The sequence below is a fragment of the Salvelinus namaycush genome, chromosome 26 (assembly GCF_016432855.1).
Source record: "Salvelinus namaycush isolate Seneca chromosome 26, SaNama_1.0, whole genome shotgun sequence".
Classification (NCBI taxonomy): domain Eukaryota; kingdom Metazoa; phylum Chordata; class Actinopteri; order Salmoniformes; family Salmonidae; genus Salvelinus; species Salvelinus namaycush.
In genome coordinates, this window is record NC_052332.1 from 38,117,178 (window position 1) to 38,130,768 (window position 13,591).

Below are 13,591 nucleotides of genomic sequence, written 5' to 3' on the forward strand. Positions count from 1 at the left end.
TCTCTCTCTAACTATCTCTCTATTACTCTCTCCATCTTAGGAGGTAATGATGGAGGATGTAAGGTCTCCAGGATCTCTCTTTTTTATTTAAATGTTCCTATCTCTCTCTTACTCCCTCCATTTTAGGTGATTGTAAGGATGGAGAGATGGATCTCTCTCTTTATATATATGTCACTTTATATGTCACTCAGTCTCTCTCTAACCTGGGAGGTAAGGATGAAGAGGGATCCTCCAGGGTCTTCAGCATCTCTCTCTCTCTCTCTCTCTCACTCGTTATCTCTCTCTCTCACTCATTATCTCTCTCTCTAACTTGGGTGGTAAGGATTGTAAAAGGCTTTATCTCTCCTCCTCCATCCCCCCACCTTCCCAGGACAGTATGTTTGAGGTGAATGAGAACTACACGCGTGTGTCAGAGTTTGTGATCGTGGGCTTCCCGGGGCTCCATCCATCCTTCTACCAGCTGGTGGCCTGGTTCTTCTTCTTCATCTATGTGACCACGGTGGTGGGGAACATCCTGCTGGTGGTGCTGTTTGCCCTGGAGCGCAGCCTGCAGAAACCCATGTACATCATCATGCTCAGCCTGGCACTGTCAGATATAGGTAAGATACTCAGCCTGGCACTGTCAGATATAGGTAAAATACTCAGGCTGGCTCTGTCATATATAGGTAAGATACTCAGCCTAGCTCTGTCAGATATAGGTAAGATACTCAGCCTGGCACTGTCAGATATAGGTAATATACTCAGCCTGGCTCTGTCAGATATAGGTAAGATACTCAGTCTGGCTCTGTCAGATATAGGTAAGATACTCAGTCTGGCACTGTCAGATATAGGTAAGATACTCAGCCTGGCTCTGTCAGATATAGGTAAGATACTCAGCCTGGTTCTGTCAGATATAGGTAAGATACTCAGCCTGGTTCTGTCAGATATAGGTAAGATACTCAGCCTAGCTCTGTCAGATATAGGTAAGATACTCAGCCTGGCTCTGTCAGATATAGGTAAGATACTCAGCCTGGCTCTGTCAGATATAGGTAAGATACTCAGCCTGGTTCTGTCAGATATAGGTAAGATACTCAGCCTGGTTCTGTCAGATATAGGTAAGATACTCAGCCTGGCTCTGTCAGATATAGGTAAGATACTCAGCCTGGCACTGTCAGATATAGGTAAGATACTCAGCCTGGCTCTGTCAGATATAGGTAAGATACTCAGTCTGGCTCTACATTTACATTTACATTTAAGTCATTTAGCAGACGCTCTGTCAGATATAGGTAAGATACTCAGCCTGGCTCTGTCAGATATAGGTAAGATACTCAGCCTGGCTCTGTCAGATATAGGTAAGATACTCAGCCTGGCTCTGTCAGATATAGGTAAGATACTCAGTCTGGCTCTGTCAGATATAGGTAAAATACTCAGTCTGGCTCTGTCAGATATAGGTAAGATACTCAGCCTGGCTCTGTCAGATATAGGTAAGATACTCAGTCTGGCTCTGTCAGATATAGGTAAAATACTCAGTCTGGCTCTGTCAGATATAGGTAAAATACTCAGTCTGGCTCTGTCAGATATAGGTAAGATACTCAGCCTGGCTCTGTCAGATATAGGTAAGATACTCAGCCTGGCTCTGTCAGATATAGGTAAGATACTCAGCCTGGCTCTGTCAGATATAGGTAAGATACTCAGCCTGGCACTATCAGATATAGGTAAGATACTCAGCCTGGCTCTGTCAGATATAGGTAAGATACTCAGCCTGGTTCTGTCAGATATAGGTAAGATACTCAGCCTGGCACTGTCAGATAAAGGTAAGATACTCAGCCTGGCTCTGTCAGATATAGGTAAGATACTCAGCCTGGTTCTGTCAGATATAGGTAAGATACTCAGCCTGGCTCTGTCAGATATAGGTAAGATACTCAGCCTGGCTCTGTCAGATATAGGTAAGATACTCAGCATGGCACTGTTAGATATAGGTAAGGGGTCGTGGTAGAATATTCAAATGTGTACACTATCTCTTTCTTTCTCTCCTTCCCCAATGTGACTGCCGATGGAGTTTAAATGTGTCTTGCTGGTGCTCAGGTATTAATGAGAGAGGAGAGGTCATGAGAGAAAGAGTGTCCTGTTAAAATGTGTCTCATATGTGTCCCTCCTTCTTTAATCATGTGGAGAGTCCCTCTCTGACATCAGACAGTAATGTACAGATCTGTAATCAATCAGTGATTACTTACAAAAAAAGGATGAGCATTTAAACAGGGCTGCTGTGTTCCGTTTCCCTCTCAGAGACAGAAGCTAGAACAAGGGGCCCAGAATGTTTCCACAATGGCCCTGCTCTAGGTGATAGCCTGGTGCTGGTGGGACAACAGGAGCATTTCATTCCATGCCTGTCTTTCTCAATAGTCTAGCATGGTCTCCACTCTTCTCCTTTCTCCTCCCATCTCCCATCTTCTTCTCTCATCCCCGCTCTCCTCTCCCTTCCCTTCCCTTCCCTTCCCTCCCTTATCCCCTCTCTCCTCCTCTCTCAACTCTTCTCCTCTCTCTGCTGCTCTTTTCTCTGCTCTCCTCTGTCCTCTCCTCTCCTCCCCTCTCCTCTCTCTGCTCCTCTTTGTTCCGCTCTCCTCTCCCCCCTCTCCTCTCTCTGCTCCTCTTTGTTCCGCTCTCCTCTCCCCCCCTCTCCTCTCTCCTCTCTCTGCTCCTCTTTGTTCCGCTCTCCTCTCCCTTCCCCCCCTCCCCTCCCTCTTCCCCTCTCTCCTCCTCTCTCTTCTCTCTGCTCTTCTTTTCTCCTCTCTCCTCTCCGTTCCCTTCCCCTCCCCTCCTTTCCAGGTTTTGCCACAGTGGCCCTTCCCAAAGTGATAGCTCGGTGGTGGTGGGACGATGGGAGGATCTCCTTCCATACCTGTCTGTTCCAGGAACAAATGATCCACTACTTTGGAACGCTCAACTCTCTCATCATGTTGACCATGGCTATGGACCGATACCTGGCTATCTGTCACCCTCTCAGGTAACAACGACAGCAGCACATATTATGCGTTATGATTTTATTGATGCAAAATAAATAAAGTGTGTTAGTGGGGAAAGTATTTCATCATTTTTTGCGGTCCTCTCCCACCCCCCCACTCTCTCTCTCTTTCCATCACCCTCTCTAGATACCCTATGTTGATGACCAACCAGATAATGAGTGGTCTAACAGTCTTCTCCTGGATGGCAGCCACAGTCTCACCTGCCATCGGCACCCTAGACTTCACCAGGGTACTGGATTGATAAAATAATGTATAATGAGTGTTACCACAGCTATAAGAGGGCCTAACAGGCCGAGAATGTTTGCAGCAAAGAGTTCACCAAGGAAACACATCACAAAACAATGTTCCAGGGCACTACTGTTAAATAAAAAAAAGTCTAAGTAAATCAAATTGGCATATATTTTTCACAATTGACCCAGCATCGTCCGGGTTTGGCCGTGGTAGGCCGTCATTGGAAATAAAAATGTGTTCTTAACTGGCTTGCCTAGTTAAATGAAGGTTAAATATACATATTCTTTAAGTACCCCCTCCACAAAAACATTTTATAATAATAATAAATAAACAAACGAACGTAGGCATTTTTTTTGCCGAAGTACAAACGTTTTGTATTTGATTATTTTCTCTATACCCAATCACAGGAGTACGCACTCACACACACTCCAACAGACACATAACATGCACACATACATAGTACACACACACACGTACACACACTCCCAATCAAATCAGGTCCACGGCTGCTACTATGTTTATGATATATCCTGATGCCACCTCACCTCTATACATATCTAACCCCTCCAGGATCCCTGCACATTGCAAACATGGTATTGGAATGCATATACAGCTTATTATATTCTTCTCTTCATATTTCTTGTGTTTATTTCTCCTGTGTTTTTGTTCTACCTTGTTATTTTTAGTGCTACATTGATATTGATGACTGCATTGTTGGGTTTTTGTACTGTAGTTCGCAAGAAAGGCCTTTCACTGTACTTGTGACATTTAAACTTGAAACTTTGACAATAAAACATGTGCTGCAGCCAGAAGAGAATGGGCCTATGGTCCTTTGACCATTGTCCTCCTTTTAGGGAGTTTTTCCTTGCCATTCGGATTCAGTTTTCTCTTTGTAGTCTAGGTTACTGTTTAAAGGACATTGCTGATGTAAAAAGGACCCTTTATAAATAAATGGTATTGATTGAGAATTACACAGCATCTCCTCTAAACGTGTCCTTGCTTCACCTCCCAGAAAGTAGCATTTGGTGGGCCCAACCTGCTCCTTCATATTAACTGTGACGCTCTTTGGGGTCTAGGCCGGGTTATGTACTGCTAATGTAAAAAGGGCTTTCTGAATACATTTGACAAATTGACAATTACTTTTTTTTGTGTGTGTTTTATCTCCCAGAAAGTAGCATTCTGTGGTCCCAACCAAATTCTCCATGCCTACTGTGACGCTGTGTCCCTGACTAAACTGTCCTGCTCCGACATGGCGGCGATCCAGGGCAGCTCCATTGGCGCAGCCTATTTTGTGCTCCTCGTCCCCTTCTGCATCATCATCTTCTCCTATGTCAACATCATCGTCACCGTGATGCGCATGGCTAACACACAGGTCAGAATTCAGGGGATGGGGGTGCAGGGGGGCTGGGTGGTAGGAGGGGTAGCGAGTGCAGGGGGTCTGGATGGGTGGGGGATGCAGGGCGTCTGGGTGGGAGGAGTGGCAGAGTGTGTGTTTCCTGTCCTGTCCGTGTCCCTCATTTTAACTACTCTCTCCTAACCCTAACCCACTGAAAACATTTCTCCATCTCTCCCCTCTCTAACCCTGGGCAGGCTGAAGACCTTCTCAACCTGGGCTGTATCATTCTTATCTAAACTAAACCTTTCCTCTAACCCACTACTCTCCCCTCTCTAACCCAGGGCAGGCTGAAGACCTTCTCAACCTGGGCTGTATCATTCTTATCTAAACTAAACCTTTCCTCTAACCCACTACTCTCCCCTCTCTAACCCAGGGCAGGCTGAAGACCTTCTCAACCTGGGCTGTATCATTCTTATCTAAACTAAACCTTTCCTCTAACCCACTACTCTCCCCTCTTTAACCCAGGGCAGGCTGAAGACCTTCTCTACCTGTGCTACTCAGGGCTGTATCATCCTTATTTACTACATCCCCCGCTTCACAGTGTACGCTGCACCCTACATCCCCAACCTGACCATGACCCCTGATCTCCGCATCGGCCTCACCATTTTCTACAGGTAGGTAAACCACAGATTAGAGAGGTGGACCAGGATCCCAAAGGTTGCTGGTTCAAGTCCCGGGCCGGCGATGAAAAAGTGTGGAAGGAACCACTACTTGTTGTGCCCTTGATTAAGTCACTGTCCTCTTAAGGATCGGACCCTTTTTTTACATTTTTGCCTAAAATGACATACCCAAATCTAACTGCCTGTAGCTCAGGACCTGAAGCATGGATATGCATATTCTTGATATCATTTGAAAGGAAACACTGAAGTTTTTTTGTTCCATTGTCTTTGAAATGCAAGAGAAAGGCCATAATGTACTATTCCAGGTTTGGCGCAATTTAGATTTTGGCCGCTTGATGGCAGCAGTGTATGTGCAAAATTTTAGACTGATTCAATGAACCATTGCATTTCTGTTCAAAATGTTGCATCAAGACTGCACAAATGTGACTAATTGGTTTATTAATACATTTTCAAATTCATAACTGTGCACTCTCCTCAAACAATAGCCTGGTATTATTTCACTGTAATAGCTTCTGCAAATTGGACAGTGCAGTTAGATAAACAAGAATTTTTGCGTTCTGCCCATAGATATGTCTATGTCCTGGGAAATGTTCTTGTTACTTACAACCTCATGCTAATCACATTAGCCTACGTTAGCTCAACCGTCCCGTGGGGGGGGTGGGGGGGGGGGGGGGGCACTGATCCTGTAGAGATTTTAAAGGGAAAATATTATTGTGTTTCTGTGACAACCGACAAAGTAAAGTAGTCTTCTTCTAAAGTACCTATTCTATTCCACAGCCTGTTCCCGCCGTTGGCCAACCCGTTCATCTATAGCTTCAGGACCAAGGAAATCAGAGCCATCCTGGGGCGCTGGAGACAGGGCTGGAGGAACAGCCAGACAGAACCGAGTAAACTCAACACTGTGTCTGTTATCACTAAATGAAGGGTTAGGTTATAACATGTTAATTCGGGGTTATAACATGTTAATTCAGGGCTATAACATGTTAATTCAGGGTTATAACATGTTAAAATCAGGGTTATAACATGTTAAAATCAGGGTTATAACATGTTAATTCAGGGTTATAACATGTTAATTCAGGGCTATAACATGTTAATTCAGGGTTATAACATGTTAATTCAGGGTTATAACATGTTAAAATCAGGGTTATAACATGTTAATTCAGGGCTATAACATGTTAATTCAGGGCTATAACATGTTAATTCAGGGTTATAACATGTTAATTCAGGGCTATAACATGTTAATTCAGGGTTATAACATGTTAATTCAGTGTTATAACATGTTAATTCGGGGTTATAACATGTTAATTTAGGGTTATAACATGTTAATTCGGGGTTATAACATGTTAATTCAGGGTTATAACATGTTAATTCGGGGTTATAACATGTTAATTCAGGGTTATAACATGTTCATTCAGGGTTATAACATGTTCATTCAGGGCTATAGCAGTTTAATTCGGGGCTATAACATGTTAATTCAGGGTTATAACATGTTCATTCAGGGCTATAACATGTTCATTCAGGGTTATAACATGTTCATTCAGGGCTATAGCAGTTTAATTCAGGGCTATAACATGTTCATTCAGGGCTATAACATGTTAATTCAGGGTTATAACATGTTCATTCAGGGCTATAACATGTTCATTCAGGGTTATAACATGTTAATTCAGGGTTATAATATGTTCATTCAGGGCTATAGCAGTTTAATTCAGGGCTATAACATGTTCATTCAGGGCTATAACATGTTAATTCAGGGTTATAACATGGTAATTCGGGGTTATAACATGTTAATTCAGGGTTATAACATGTTAATTCAGGGTTATAACATGTTCATTCAGGGCTATAACATGTTAATTCAGGGTTATAACATGTTCATTCAGGGCTATAGCAGTTTAATTCAGGGCTATAACATGTTCATTCAGGGCTATAACATGTTAATTCAGGGTTATAACATGTTCATTCAGGGCTATAACATGTTCATTCAGGGTTATAACATGTTAATTCAGGGTTATAACATGTTCATTCAGGGCTATAGCAGTTTAATTCAGGGCTATAACATGTTAATTCAGGGCTATAGCAGTTTAATTCAGGGCTATAACATGTTAATTCAGGGTTATAACATGTTAATTCGGGGTTATAACATGTTCATTCAGGGCTATAGCAGTTTAATTCAGGGCTATAACATGTTCATTCAGGGCTATAGCAGTTTAATTCAGGGCTATAACATGTTCATTCAGGGCTATAGCAGTTTAATTCAGGGCTATAACATGTTCATTCAGGGCTATAGCAGTTTAATTCAGGGCTATAACATGTTCATTCAGGGCTATAGCAGTTTAATTCAGGGCTATAACATGTTATAACACACTAAACCCAACACTGTTATCACTCAATGACACTCGCACACAGTGTAAAATATCTGTTTCCCCTTAAAAATATGACTTGTATAGGCTACAGAGTCGTCTTATCGCTCTGGCTTTGTTAGACACTACTACTCTCCAAGAATATAATGAGATGAAACTAGACATTCAAATAGTATCTTTATAAATCTCATTTTCAAAAAGCCCTCTGCTTGTGTTGTCTGTCTCAACCAGTATTGATTATAATTTTGACATGTTTTATTTTTTTATATTGATAATGTCTAATGAACAGGGGCTATCTCTATAAAACTCCTTACAAAAAGCCCGCTGCTGGTCTTCTATTTAATTCTCACTCAGAGTCATACCATGTTCTAGCCAGAAGATGGCGCCAGATACTAATGCATACATTACCTGCCAGTATGAATCCTGTGATCACTGCTGATGAAGACAGAGCACATTAGCTGGAGTTTGGTGCTACCACCTACCAACAACATTACATTGTGTGTGGGCTTAAAGTAGGTCTGGAATTCAGTGGGATGCCCTCTCTAAAAGGTAATATCAGACAGATGCAGCATTTATTGTGAATGTGGTCCACGCTAACTCGGGAACGTTGCTTTTAAAAGCTGCGCTGACGCTGAATCCTGGCCTGAGTATAAACCACTGGAACATGAAAGTGGTTCAGATGGCCTCATAGAGTCAATTCAAGTCAAATGGATGAATCACTTCTGGTGCAATCAGGTAGTGTATGTCAGGTTACAAATACCAGTCAATAGCCCTATGTGTTCACTGCTTTGGATATAAACACATACACAATGATTACATTATTATCAGCAGCACAATGGAGGTTTGTTCACAGGAGGGAGTGTCACTAGCTGACCTTAAAAAACACTATGGTGTCAACACCCCCCCCCCCCCCCCCCCCCGCCCACACACACACACACACACACACACACACACACACACACACACACACACACACACACAATGAAGCAGAGACACACACACACACACACAATGAAGCAGAGACACACACACACACACACACACACACCGTGAAGCAGAGACACACACACACACACACACACACACACACACACAATGAAGCAGAGACACACACACACACACACCGTGAAGCAGAGACACACACACACACACACACAATGAAGCAGAGACACACACACACACACACCGTGAAGCAGACACACACACACACACACACACACACACACACATACACACACACACACACACAATGAAGCAGAGACACACACACACACACCGTGAAGCAGAGACACACACACACACACACACAATGAAGCAGAGACACACACACACACACCGTGAAGCAGAGACCCACACACACACCATGTGAGATTTACTGTCCGTGATCACATTGTCACAGTAATCCATTTCAGCACCGCCATAAATAAGTACAATGTGATAATAACTTCAGGGACCACACACCCAGTCCCAGTCACCTAATGCCAGCTTCTCCACACGATTAGTGACGCTTAAATGAAATCACAGCGGCATAGTGAAACAACTGGTTACAAAACAACAAGATCACTCGCACAGCGTGAGGTACGTTATGACAGGGAGGACAACAGACTAACAGTGTGAGGTACGTTGTGACAGGAAGGACAACAGACTAACAGTGTGAGGTACGTTGTGACAGGAAGGACAACAGACTACTAACAGTGTGAGGTACGTTATGACAGGGAGGACAACAGACTAACAGTGTGAGGTACATTATGACAACGAGGACAACAGACTACTAACAGTGTGAGGTACGCTATGACAACGAGGACAACAGACTACTAACAGTGTGAGGTACGTTATGACAGGGAGGACAACAGACTACTAACAGTGTGAGGTACGTTATGACAGGGAGGACAACAGACTACTAACAGTGTGAGGTACGTTATGACAGGGAGGACAACAGACTACTAACAGTGTGAGGTACGTTATGACAGGGAGGACAACAGACTACTAACAGTGTGAGGTACGTTATGAAAGGGAGGACAACAGACTACTAACAGTGTGAGGTACGTTATGACAGGGAGGACAACAGACTAACAGTGTGAGGTATGTTATGACAGGGAGGACAACAGACTACTAACAGTGTGAGGTACGTTATGACAACAGACTACTAACAGTGTGAGGTACGTTGTGACAGGAAGGACAACAGACTAACAGTGTGAGGTACGTTATGACAACGAGGACAACAGACTACTAACAGTGTGAGGTACGTTATGACAACGAGGACAACAGACTACTAACAGTGTGAGGTACGTTATGACAAGGAGGACAACAGACTACTAACAGTGTGAGGTATGTTATGACAACAGACTACTAACAGTGTGAGGTACGTTGTGACAGGAAGGACAACAGACTAACAGTGTGAGGTACGTTATGACAGGGAGGACAACAGACTACTAACAGTGTGAGGTACGTTATGAAAGGGAGGACAACAGACTACTAACAGTGTGAGGTACGTTATGACAAGGAGGACAACAGACTACTAACAGTGTGAGGTACGTTATGACAGGGAGGACAACAGACTAACAGTGTGAGGTACGTTATGACAACGAGGACAACAGACTACTAACAGTGTGAGGTACGTTATGACAACGAGGACAACAGACTACTAACAGTGTGAGGTACGTTATGACAGGGAGGACAACAGACTAACAGTGTGAGGTACGTTATGACAGGGAGGACAACAGACTACTAACAGTGTGAGGTACGTTATGACAGGGAGGACAACAGACTACTAACAGTGTGAGGTACGTTGTGACAGGGAGGACAACAGACTACTAACAGTGTGAGGTACGTTATGAAAGGGAGGACAACAGACTACTAACAGTGTGAGGTACGTTATGACAGGGAGGACAACAGACTACTAACAGTGTGAGGTACGTTGTGACAGGGAGGACAACAGACTACTAACAGTGTGAGGTACGTTATGACAGGGAGGACAACAGACTACTAACAGTGTGAGGTACGTTATGACAGGGAGGACAACAGACTACTAACAGTGTGAGGTACGTTATGACAGGGAGGACAACAGACTAACAGTGTGAGGTACGTTATGAAAGGGAGGACAACAGACTACTAACAGTGTGAGGTACGTTATGACAGGGAGGACAACAGACTACTAACAGTGTGAGGTACGCTATGACAACGAGGACAACAGACTACTAACAGTGTGAGGTACGTTATGACAGGGAGGACAACAGACTACTAACAGTGTGAGGTACGTTATGACAGGGAGGACAACAGACTACTAACAGTGTGAGGTACGTTATGAAAGGGAGGACAACAGACTATTGCAGACTCTCTCCAAAATATCTGCGCCCCAAATGGCACCCTCTTCCCTATCTAGTGCACTACTTCTGACCAGATCCCTATGGGCCCCTGGTTTAAAGTAGTGCACTATAATGGGATTATAGTGCCCTGGTCTAAAGTAGTGGCACCCTATTCCATACAAAGGGAATAGGGTGCCATTTGGGAAACTGAAAACTCTCTCCAGGCCTACTCTACTAGCTCAATGTTTCTCTTTGAGTAGTAGTTGTCCCTACACCAGGGGTGGCTGACATTATCCACAGAGGGCCAAACCGAGCAGAGACCAATTTATGCCGGGATTAAATCAAAGGCGTGATGTCGCCAAGCGCACTGCACTGTCGAAATGTCCCTGTGGTTCAGGAGGCCCTGAGTTGTCCCTTGAATATGGCTATGTCCTTTGTTTAGTGTGTCCGGGACGTATGACAATTCTAAAATAGAGTACAGTAGAGTAGTATTTGGGTTCTATAACAGACTAGACTAGGCCAGTATTTGGATTGTATAACAGACTGCACTAGGCCAGTATTTGGATTGTATAACAGACTGCACTAGGCCAGTATTTGGATTGTATAACAGACTGCACTAGGCCAGTATTTGGATTGTATAACAGACTACACTAGGCCAGTATTTGGGTTCTATAACAGACTAGACTAGGCCAGTATTTGGATTGTATAACAGACTACACTAGGCCAGTATTTGGGTTCTATAACAGACTGCACTAGGCCAGTATTTGGATTGTATAACAGACTGCACTAGGCCAGTATTTGGATTGTATAACAGACTAGACTAGGCCAGTATTTGGATTGTATAACAGACTACACTAGGCCAGTATTTGGATTGTATAACAGACTAGACTAGGCCAGTATTTGGGTTCTATAACAGACTAGACTAGGCCAGTATTTGGATTGTATAACAGACGAGACTAGGCCAGTATTTGGAGTGGGTCTAGGGTTTCTGGGATAATGGTGTTAATTTGAGCCATTACCAGCCTTTCAAAGCACTTCATGGCTACGGACGTGAGTGCTATGGGTCTGTAGCCATTTAGGCAGGTTACATTAGTGCTCTTGGGCACAGGGACTATGGTGGTCTGCTTGAAGCATGTAGATATATTACAGACTCAATCAGGGACATGTTGAAAATGTCAGTGATGACACCTGCCAGTTGGTCAGCACATGCCCGGAGCACACGTCCTGGTAATCCGTCTGGCCCCGCTGCCTTGTGAATGTTGACCTGTTTAAAGGTCTTACTCACATCGGCTACGGAGAGCATGATCACACAGTCGTCCGGAACAGCTGATGCTCTCATGCATGCCTCAGTGTTGCTTGCCTCGAAGCGAGCATAGAAGTTATTAAGCTCATCTGGTAGGCTCGTGTCACTGGGCAGCTCGCGGCTGTGCTTCCCTTTGTAGTCTGTAATAGTTTGCAGGCCCTGCCACATCTGACGAGCATCGGAGCCGTTGTAGTACGATTCAATCTTAGTCCTGTATTGGCGCTTCGCCTGTCTGATGGTTCGTCGGAGGGCATAGCAGGATTTCTTATAAGCCGGGTTAGAGTCCCGCACCTTGAAAGATGCCCCTTTAGCTCAGTGCGAATGTTGCCTGTAATCCATGGCTTCTGGTTGGCGTATGTACAGTGGCTTGTGAAAGTATTCACCCCCTTGGCATTTTTCCTATTTTGTTGCCTTTCAACCTGGAATTAAAATAGATTTGGGGGGGGGGGGGGGGGGGGGGGGTTGTATCATTTGATTTACACATGCCTACCCCTTTGAAGATGCTAAATATTTTTTATTTAATATTTTTTATTAAAAAACAGAAAACTTGAGCGTGCACAACTACTCACCTCCCCCCAAAGTCAATACTTTGTAGAGCCACCTTTTGCAGCAATTACAGCTGTGAGTCTCTTTGGGTATGTCTCTATAAGCTTGGCACATCTAGCCACTGGGATTTTTGCCCATTCTTCAAGGCAAAACTGCTCCAGCTCCTTCAAGTTGGATGGGTTCCGCTGGTGTACAGCAATCTTTAAGTCATACCACAGATTCTCAATTTGATTGGGGTCTGTACTTTGACTAGGCCATTCCAAGACATTTAAATGTTTCCCCTTAAACCACTGGAATGTTGCTTTAGCAGTATGCTTAGGGTCATTGTTCAGCTGGAAGGTGAACCTCCATCACAGTCTCAAATCTCTGGAAGACTGAAACACGTTTCCCTCAAGAATTTCCATGGATTTAGCGCCATCCATCATTCCTTCAATTCTGACCAGTTTCCCAGTCCCTGCCGATGAAAAACATCCCCACAGCATGATGCTGCCACCACCATTCTTCACTGTGGGGATGGTGTTCTGAGGGTGATGAGAGGTGTTGGGTTTGCACCAGACATAGCGTTTTCCTTGATGGCCTAAAAGCTGACTCCCACATGCCTTTTGGCGAACACCATTTTTTTCTTTAAGCAATGGATTTTTCTGGCCACTCTTCCGTAAAGCCCAGCTCTGTGGAGTGTACGGCTTAAAGTGGTCCTATGGACAGATACTCCAATCTCCGCTGTGGAGCTTTGCAGCTCCTTCAGAGTTATCTTTGTTCTCTTTGTTTCCCCTCTGATTAATGCCCTCCTTGTCTGGTCTGTGAGTTTTTGTGGGCGGCCCTCTATTGGCA

The 13,591-nt window shown here is 44.1% G+C and overlaps 1 protein-coding gene across 1 annotated transcript; it reads left to right on the forward strand.

Moving 5' to 3' along the window:
• Positions 1-376: 376 nt before the first annotated feature.
• Positions 377-6,171, forward strand: LOC120021151 (olfactory receptor 1-like). The gene is made up of 6 exons (XM_038964790.1): positions 377-599; positions 2,806-2,983; positions 3,129-3,231; positions 4,402-4,605; positions 5,095-5,243; positions 6,027-6,171. The coding sequence occupies exons 1-6, from the start codon at positions 377-379 to the stop codon at positions 6,169-6,171; spliced, it is 1,002 nt and encodes a 333-aa protein (XP_038820718.1).
• The last annotated feature ends 7,420 nt before the right edge of the window (positions 6,172-13,591 follow it).